Source organism: Gymnodraco acuticeps, unplaced genomic scaffold (genome assembly GCF_902827175.1).
Source record: "Gymnodraco acuticeps unplaced genomic scaffold, fGymAcu1.1, whole genome shotgun sequence".
In the NCBI taxonomy this organism is placed as follows: domain Eukaryota; kingdom Metazoa; phylum Chordata; class Actinopteri; order Perciformes; family Bathydraconidae; genus Gymnodraco; species Gymnodraco acuticeps.
The window spans coordinates 974301-984602 of NW_022991973.1; the positions used below are offsets into that span (position 1 = coordinate 974301).

General features: G+C 40.9%; 1 protein-coding gene across 2 annotated transcripts in view; it reads left to right on the top strand.

The window, feature by feature from the left end:
• The window catches only part of LOC117536189 (zinc finger protein 516-like), a 16875-nt gene extending 7802 nt beyond the window's left edge, over positions 1-9073 (top strand). The window contains exons 2-5 of one of the 2 annotated variants that reach the window (XM_034200961.1): positions 1599-3120; positions 4165-5442; positions 5582-5646; positions 7159-9073. In XM_034200961.1, coding sequence (XP_034056852.1) covers positions 1758-3120; positions 4165-5442; positions 5582-5646; positions 7159-7209 — 2757 coding nt within the window. In that variant the 5' untranslated portion in view covers positions 1599-1757 and the 3' untranslated portion in view covers positions 7210-9073. The remainder of the gene's footprint in view (positions 1-1598; positions 3121-4164; positions 5443-5581; positions 5647-7158) is intronic. The other variant, XM_034200962.1, reaches the window with a different exon arrangement.
• Positions 9074-10302: the final 1229 nt, after the last annotated feature.

Consider the following 10302-nt stretch of genomic DNA (forward strand, 5'->3'; position numbering starts at 1 on the left):
GCGTTATGTGCTCCTAGTTTTTCCCCTTCACACTCAAAGACTGACAAGACAAACAAGAGTCGCCTTTTGTCCTGCCTCTTTGCCTAGACAAGAATTTGAAGACAGTGATGTGCAGGCCCAGGCCTCTTTGCTTTAACAATAACTCTCTCGACCCCCCAATGAGGGGTGGAGGGCCAGACATGAGGCGATGTGACAGTTCTGGTGCGGCAGACACAATAGCAGGTTTTTGTTGCTGGCTATATGCCACCAAGTCCCTTTTTTCACTATTAACAACCAAACTAATAGTCATGTTTGCAGAAGAACCACGTTTAACCACATCAGACGCTGACTGGTTCATGTACTCGTTTTTCAGACCGACAAACGTGCTGTTCCAGTACCATTTTGTTCTGGTTTATCAGATGTCTCAGTACTATTAGTGGCTTAAACATGAAGGAATCTTCCTGGCTAAAATACAATGTTAGAGAAGAACAATAAGATATAAAATAAAGGCACATTGTCATGAGCAAGTCACAATTAGTGCTCACATAAAGTGTATTTAGTCATTAAACACAGAATTATGTAGGGAAATAGCTTGTTACCTAGCTAAAGTCTTGTGTACGCACTAACTCCAGAATCAGAGCTGCATGTTCCTGTATGTGAGCTTCTAAAATGAAGTTTGTTGATAATGGATTATTGATCGTGAATTAGAGTGGACTGTGCCCTCAGGGTTCATCCTGGTTGGCCAGGAATGAATATATCTCTTCATGCTTCACGTCACACACTCAATTTAGGCATAGGAAACCAAAGGACCGACACACACGCATGTTGAGACACTGACCCGCGCTCTAATATGCAGAGACAGGCGTCGCTCATCCACTGAGGGACAAAGGTTGTTCTAAAATCTGTGTGATGCAAATTGCCTCAGTGGCCTCTCTCTCAGTTCACACATACTGAGTGAAACTACCTTATAGTGTCTTTCATTGTTAAACCAGTGTCTCTTCCCATCTCTGTGCACCTGAGCAGAGGAAAACAACAAATTATTTAGTTTGTCAGAACATTTTTACCAATCTTCCGGCAGTTATTTGATTTGGATAACTGCATTTTGTGTTTAAGGCCAAATGATTACAATCGAAAGATTTAAATATTACACTCATTTTTGACCTACAAAACTATTTCTGGAATAACTTAACATTTTAATCCATCCTTAATTCCTTAAGTCTGTGTTGCATTCAGGGTTTATGGTTGAACATTTCCTTTTAATTGATTTTCTGTATGATGTATTTAAATGTAAGCGCTAAACACAACTGAACAGATTCTTTGTAATGTGGTTATACCAAGCCCAAGAAAAGTGGATAAAAGTACGTCTTATCTCTTCTTATAACTTCTCATATATAAAAAGGAGTTTTAGTAATTACATTTTTGGGAAAATGCATTAATCTATAGCAATTAGATTGTCCATGTAATTGTCCACTTCTCTTTAAAATAATAATTATATATAAACACATTGTATATGTTGATAACATTTGACTAACCTTTTCAAGGTCATGTGTACATTTTGATCTGAAGTGCAATTGCCTAATTCAAACCTAATATAAATTATATATTTCTTTTTTTCTTAGGTAAACTGCCATAACAGTATGCAACTTGGAAAAGAACAGCTCTTCAAAAATCAGGATGGACACTAAAGCTGGGATGCCTATTCTGAGAACTCGCTAACATTTGGAAGATACACTTTGAATAGTTAGAGGATTTTATTACACAGCTGTTGTTTTTGACATATGGATACTCCAGGAAAAGTAATGGAGACAGAAGAAAGGGAGGATGTTTCACAAAAACCCACAGCGAATAAAAAGGCAAAGACGGAGGAGGATCTGTCCTCTGGCCACACCTGTGGGGTGTGTGGACGCAGCTTTCCTCTTCTCAGCTCTCTGTCGCAGCACATGAGAAGACACACGCGGGAGAAGCCGTACAAGTGTCCGTACTGTGAGCACAAGACGGCTCAGAAGGGCAGCCTGAAGGCCCACATTCGAAGCCATAAACTTGGCCTGTTCAGCCATAAACTCACTGTTGAAAAAGAGGGGGATGGAGATCAGGAAGTGAAAGCCGAGACACCCGATCCTCCTGAGATTATCAGCACATCAGACAAAGCTCACAATGTCAATGGGAAAGTAAAGAAGAAAGGAACCAAGAAAAAAGTAAAGGCAAAGACTGGCGTTGAGGTCGGTGATGGGGATGATGACGGGGCCTGTACCTGCACCATCTGTGGCCAGACCTTCCCTCAGATACTCCTCCTCAAATCCCACATGAAAAGGCACCGCAGCGCTCAGGATCACGGTTGCCGAATTTGTGGACGCCGCTTCCGCCAAGCATGGTTCCTCCAAAGTCACATGCGCATTCACCGGGTCAAAGCCCAGCTAAGTGGCGGGAAGAGTAACGAGCTGCCTGCCACCATCAATGGAGTTCCTCAGGACCTAGCATCGCTGACAAATGAAGAGTGCCTCTATGAGCTCTGTGCAGGTTGTGGTAACTTCTTCTTTGACCGCAAGACATTAGGAATACATGAAAAGCTACATAAGCCGAACCACAACCGATCCCAGACACAAAATCCTCCACAGGAAGAAGTTGAAACCTCTGAGCCGGACACTGCTAAGAGGCATTTTATGGAAAGCCTGAACCTCACATGTGCAGGACCAAAGGAACCGTCTGAGGAAAAGAGCCTGGGCCGTCGACTTCCTGAGCTGGATCCAGTTTGTAGTTACCAAGCGTGGCAGTTGGCCACAAGGGGACGACTAGTGGAGTCCACGGATAAATCTCTGGGATGGCAGGAGAGGCTTGCAGCTGCCGAGGTGGCATATGACACAGAAAAGGGAGAGTATGTACCACGGAAACACGAGAAGAAGAGGAAGCAAATCGACAACTCCAGCACCAACACGAAGAAGATAAAGGGCGAGACAGGCCTTGATCACACACCAAACAGCTTGGCTCACACTAAAGGTGGTGACAAGAGGATTTTGCAGAAAGACCGTATTCTGTTGAACGGACTGGGTCACGCGTTTTACGAGGCGCTGCAGACTAAGAAAGTAAAAGATGTTCACCTCACACATAAACAGACCAACAGCACCAGGAGCCAAGACCATGAGGGTAAGCCATGTACACAACACTGCAATGTGCAACAAGACAGTAGTTCAATATCCTTGAAAATGGTAATCAATCACAAGGCCAGTTAGTGCTGAGGGCAGTTGCTTTGTATTGAATGTTGCTCCCTCTTTGTTTAAATTAAGGTATCAAAGGTTATGTTTGTGGACATGCAGATAAAGCTAACACTAGTAACCTGCCATGTGGAATCCATGTTATGTTGTGCTGTGGCAAAGGGGGACACCTAGTGCATTTATTATTGAATTACAGCAACAGTAATTTTTTGTACAAAAGGTTTTTGCAAATCCACACCCATTATGTTTCCTCACCTAAAGTTGTGAGGGTTATTTAAGAGAAGTAATATGTTTCATTCAAAAGTGTCTTCATGCAAAAGGGAACATTAGGTTGGCTATAATTCATGAAAACACAACAATATGATGTAACACTCGAAACAGCCGTACTGAGAGAGCAGGGGCCTTTTTCACAAGAGAAACCCTTTAAACTTGGAGACTAAAAATCTGTCTCTTTAAAACTGATGAAGAAAACGTTGTTGTGGTTGTAGAGAATAAAAACTCTGCATTTGCATCAGGACACACATGTTACACTAGCCTATTTCTAAATAGAAAAAAACACATCTGCTTTTTTAAAATTATATTTAAAACTGCTACTTAGACAGAAGAGTCCCTTAGCTGTTGCCCAACGTGTAGCGCAAGATAATATAATATATTTAGCTAACAATCGCCCAGTGTTATTAGAATGTAACATATTCATTCCTTCATAAGACAACACAGACGTCTACATATTTGTCAAAGATGTATTAAAATGTGTCCAAAAGTGCCACCACAATGTAGAGCTAACATCAGTGTCAGCATTGAAACAAAGATTTATACTTACAGAGGTTTATTCTATCATGTAACTTAGTATGGTTTCTACTTTTGACAGTGCTTTTCTTGCTAATTAAATAGCTGCTAGACTCCATGTTGTATACATACTGTCACACTTCATTTCTACTTATGTCCTTTACATTGTTTCCTCTGCTCTCTCCTACAGATAATAAGACGTACTTCTGCGAGCACTGTGATTTCCACACTGCCGACACCTCACTACTCAGGTCTCACGTGCACATGCAGCACCAGGACTTCCCGGGTCCCTACAGCAAACACAGTACCATTTTGGACAACATTACCCAGAGTGGTTCCAAAGCCTCAAGATACATGGACTACCTCAGAAACAGGAGTGTGCTGCTCAATCAGCCATACTGGAATCCTTACACATGTCCGCCCGTCCCGTTGTCAGCAGAGTCCAATATTAAAACAGAAAAGTCAAACAGTACTAAAGTCAAAGGAAAGGGACATGCCTCTAATGATGCTGGAAGTCTCCTTAATCTGTCGTCATTACCCATAAGTGAAGGGGATGGCATCGTAGATTATCCGATAAAGACGGAGGGCCTGGTGAGACATCAGTGCCCGTACTGCTCCCACACCACCAATTACCCAGAAGTCCTGTGGATCCACCAGCGAGTCGCACACAGGGTGGATAACAGCAGCTCCATGGCACCCAAGTGGGCTCCCTGCAGTAACATCCCCAAGAGTTTGAAGGCAGGCGCTTCCCAGTGGAGACGCACAGGGGCTCCACCGTTCCTCGAAGGCAAGGACTGTCCTGCTTTACCTGCTCCAAGAACTCAGCGCACACAAGCTCCAGGTTTGACAGCCAATAGCAGCAGCAGTAGCAGCAGCAGCAGCAGCAAGCACTCAGCACCCAAAACCCAATCAGGCGTCCCAAAGTCCAAGCATCAGTCTAAGGACTCTGCAAATGGGACACAGCCTAGTGGGAGGGCAGGACTCTTACCTCAAAAGAAGTCAGGTGAACATAAGCGGGCAGAGAAGGGGGGAAGTAAGAGCTCCAGCAGCCAAGCTACTTCCTCTAGCAGCACTGTAAAGAGCGCCCCAAGTGTCCATCCGACCAGCAGCCCCAAACACAGAAGCCACAGAGCAGCAGTGGAAGGAAACTTCCCACAGGAGGGTCTGGGTTTCATGTTGGCCAGAAATCATGGCGGGAATTCATCCACTGCAGAAAGAGCCCTTCCTCGCAGGCAGTCATGTGACTCGTCTTCAGGTCCAAAGGGTCCTGATGTGTGGGCTGCCATGAACATGTGGGGTAACAAAGCTTATTTAGAACCTCTCCGTTATGCTCAGGTCAAGAATGAATCAACAGGGGAAAGGCCAATGGACATTGATATTTTGAGTCTCCTGAAAAACTACAGTCCCCACGAACTGGCTGCTCTTTACCAGAACTGGGGGTTTGTTGACCCCAGGATTGATCCACAAGGTAAGAGAAGCCATGTTTTGTTTTTAATTTACTGTAAATGGGCAAATGAATACTAGAATATATATATTTATCAAGCTGTAAAGAGACATTACCGGGCTTTTTATGTTTACATACTCTTCTATACTTCTATTTTTTAAAGCAATGTTGCAGTTAAATGGGAATTATGGAAAAGAAGTCCACTCCGCATCTGAAGCTCCCAAACAAGTAAGTTGTCTTTGCAGCGGCCACTGATAATGGAGTTTTGAAAGAAATGGTTTCCTAGTCTTTAGACTATAAATAAGCAGATAAACTGTCTTTATTGTTGCGATATCTTCTTAAAAGTCTAACCTGCCAATTGTTCTAACTGATTGGCAGCATACACCACATTTTATTTTTACATTTAACCCAAAACCCTTTTTTAAAGCATTGACTTCAAAAAAGGAAACACACTTAGATGTTTTAAAGTCATTAGTCCTTCTCTCTCTAACAAGTATGTACAGTAAAGCCTCACCCAGTGTGTGTGCCAGTTGTCGGCCCCTCGTCTGAGTCTGAATACACTCCGTCACTTCCAGGCACACGTGTGTCTCCGTGTATTTAATATTTGTTTCGCTTGCGTGGTTGTCAACTTCCCCAACCTGGCTGTCTCTTCTTGCTCGTTTCCATAAGAGACGCTGACAGGGATGAGGCAACAAATACAAAATAAAAATGTTGTCCCCCTCAGGATGAAACTCACCCAGCATCTCCATATGTTGTGTCATCAGCCTGTCACTCAGGCCCACCCTGATGCTACCTACAACCATTCCTGCTCTCCTCTTCTCCCTAGAGTACAATGTGGGCAACTTATAAACATCAGAGACGGGCGGTAGCTCACTCTTCAGGGTTGAGGAATTACAAATCAGATTATTTAATATGGATAACACTATGAGGGCAGTATTATAACTAAAAGTTATGAGATACTGTTTTATTTATTTAGTTTCTTTAAGAAATTGTGCATATTCCACAACATGCAGCTGAAATAACTAGTTACGAGAGACTGTTTTATTTATTTCGTTTTTTTATATTTCTTTGCGAAGACTTCACCTTGTTCATTATTGTGCATACTCCACAACATGCAGCTTCACATCACTGACACCTCTTAGGTCAACCAATACAGGAGCTACAGCATGAGTTATAGCATGGTGTGAGATGGCCTGCATTCAACAACACCATATCAGACATTTTATTATCAAGTGTAGAGTTGTACCAAACTGGTTATTTATGCGGTATTTTGTAAAGGATATTTAGACTAAATGGAGAACAAAACCAATGGAACTCACCATATATTATGATTAGTTTTTTAATTCAGTGGGTTGTCATCATTCTTTTTACACTGAATAAAACATTTAGCCAGTGTTGCAGATCTTAAAAGACCGATATTGAATGTGATTTTGTCATCGGAAATGGCATTTTTTAAGCATGTATTGAACATGACTTTGAATATGGTGTGAAAATAGAGATTAAGAGTGTAATCCTAAACCTGCTGGATATACATTTTTAAGAAATAAAAATCCTTATAACTACTTGCAATATAAGGAATCGATCTAAACTGATAGCTTTTCTTGAAAATACATGCAGTTGCTTTTGGTTATGTACTGCTAGTTCATTTATTGAATAGGCTGCATATACATTATTTACACACACAGCCTCTCAGTGTTGGATACAATCTTACCAGTGTGTCTCCCATTTGTCTCCCTGCAGGTGAACAGCCGCTCCACTTCCTCCTCAGGGTCTCTCCATAAAGGAACGTGAGGATCCATCGTGTTCCCGTCGGCTCCCAGCCCGCACGATGCTGCTGAACAAAGAGGCCTGCTGTCTTTAGAGGAACCAGCCATAACTCCTAAAAGGACCGAGGCACTGGATAATGCACAATATATGCAAAACATTGAAGTGGACTATCATTTTGTAATACGGTTCTTTAATTTGAAGTGTTACGCATGTTTCTTTTCTTTGTTAAGAGTGTATATATGTTAGGTACCAAAACAAAAATGAAGATATGTTCGATGAAAATGAGGTAAAACTGTTAGAGCTTTTTGTAAAATAAGCACTTAGTCCTAAAAGGTAAAGAGGACATTCTATTGGCTAAAGAACCACAGATATCGGCTGGGTTTGAGTAAAAACAATGAAAACACCAAATGTTAAATACCAGGGTGCCACTATAACATTCAAAAGTACTTTAAAACATGTGAGCTGTGACCTGGACATTTGACTTTACATCACTTTTACCTCTTTATATGTTTCAGTTGTTTTTTTAAAAGGAGTGTAAAATGTCTGTTTTTGGTTTAGAGTTAGAACTGTATTTGTCTCAACATTCAGAATATAGAGAGGGGCACGTACATATAATTTGCAGCTTATGTAACTTCTTCAATCCCTTATTCACTTCCTGATCTGAGAGTAGACAGTTGCCAAGCATCGATATGCTATGAAAGGTATATTGCTGGTAAAGTCATTATCCCACTGTAAGGCACTGGTGCTTTTATTAGAGCTAAATCAAGCTTTAGCATCAATAGCTCAACACCCCACACACAATGAGTGACCAAGGTAACCAGAGGCAGATTATAACACTTTTTAAAAAACATCAAGAACTAGGTTAGTGTTGACAGACATCACGGTCGATATCAACCAACAATCAAATTCATAGCAAACCCATAGCTAATATCAAGCCTCAGGTGCAGAACGATCAATTTCAATGAATGTGAAAAAAACAGAGAAATACAACACAATTGAAACCATCGTCATAAGATTTCTGTCAAACTTTAAATGACAATAGTGCAGATGAACAATGACATGTGGTGTCCTGCTTTCTGATTCTTAGTTTGACATTTTTACAGGCTTTCATTTGTCATTTTTGTTCCTCCTATCGGGAAGATAGTGTTAACATCTGCACTTGTTTCACATTGTGCTCGTGATGTAGCAATTTAATGCTGTGATTTTTAGAAGTAGGAACTGGCAGACTTACATCTGCCAGTCGAACTACTGAAGAGACTGAAACACGGTTTTTTTGTTCGACTATTTGAACTTCACCTCATTCTCAAAATAGTTTTCTTGTGTTTTGTTTGCAGATATGTTTAGTATGTTCATATTTTAGTTTGAGTCAGTGTATTCATCTCACATAGAGAAATAGTCTATGCATTTGAAACAAAAAGCCATCAATGTATGGATTCTTGGGAGATCTTGAGAATACATAATTTATTATTGACTTTGATCTGTGTGGAAAACTGTTTTTTGATGGATGTTGTAAATGATTGTTTTATTTAATGGTGTTTTTGTTGGCTAAGAGTGGACTTTTATCACTCCGAAGTACTTCATATTTGTAGTAACAAGAGAAAATGAAAAAATAAAGAGTTTGAATAATTCCTTGACGCACTTGAGGTCAGTGAGGAGTGACGCTCCAGCAGGGGGCGTTGTTGAGCGATGTTCAGTGAGCGGTTTGTTATGCAAGCCTGAACTTTGATGCAAACCTACAGCCTAAATGTGAGCTAGTTAATTTGTGACTACAGTATATAAATATGTTTCATAGTTAATTATGTTGGTATCAGAATATCTATTTTCACCAGTTCCGCATTTTGTCTGACTGTTCGAATATACAAATAAAGTTGGTCAATGTAGATTTATATTATAATAGTGCTGTTGTTATTATGATAATTATTATGCTAATCTTTTACCATGTGCCCTCTTTTTCATCACGTTGTACTACTGACCATCACAACACAATCATCTGTTGTGCTTATTAATGTCAGTATATCTTATATCCTCTCACAAACCTCATCAGAGTTTAACTTAGAAGTGACTACATTAATTAACTAGTTTTTACTAATCTTTAAAGACTACCTTTCAGTGAATTGCAGCATATCAATGGAAATAATTACACTGACTGGAAAGTCTCATTACATTTTAGGAATTAAAATGTCTGAATTTGGAAATGTAAGTGATCAGTTTTATTGTTTTGGTTATTCTTCTGCTATGATTGGGTCATCTGCAATTAAATAATCATAATCATTAAAAAAGATGCCTTTGCTGCAGTAAACAGCTTCTACCAGTAGATGGTAGGCAATGTCAACAAATAGAGGAGCGGCTTTGTTGAAAATCTGACCCCTCTTGATTTCTTTTACTGGCTTTAGGACTTCTTCACGGGACATTATACTGTAATTATTCTAATCTTTTTAAACACCAAACCTCTAACATGTTGCACTGAGATTCCCTCAATAAGTCGCCCCTGTGTACAGCTTGGCACAAAAACATAAAGCGGCAAATTATGGATGAGGCCTTTTTTTCTCCATCATTAGACAGTAAATTGCTTGCAGGCGGACTGAAACATTATCACACACATTGCATGTAAATCTTACATTTTGTGAAAGTGAATACGAAGTCCACTTTTAGCAAAAAGGCATTTGAGTTTATGTGTGTCTGTCAACATGTGCAGCTGACCATAACTGGTTTTAAAACACAGAGGAAAACATTTCTTCTGTGAAAAAGGTTGTATTTGCAGCAACTGTTGTCTGGCACATCGACGAGGCATGCGTTTCTGTGTGGCTGAGCGCATGTGTGTCTGTATGTCCTTGTCACAATGTGTTTGTCAGTGGGTCGTGTTATATCTCGGTGCAGTGACAGCATCAGTTAGCTGCCTGAGAGACATCAGAGATCATGTTCTCAGCGCCAAAAGCAGGAGGGCTCAGAGTCGGTGCCGGCCACAGGCTCTGAGAGTGGATCCTGTCAGGAGGCTGGGAGCAGGACGAGAACAGCGGCATATGTTCTCTGACAGAAAAACGCCTGACTGTTCTTCAGCAGAGACGGACTGGTGGCCAATTGGAGTGACAGATGTCAGGACAGACTGTCTGTGTGTGT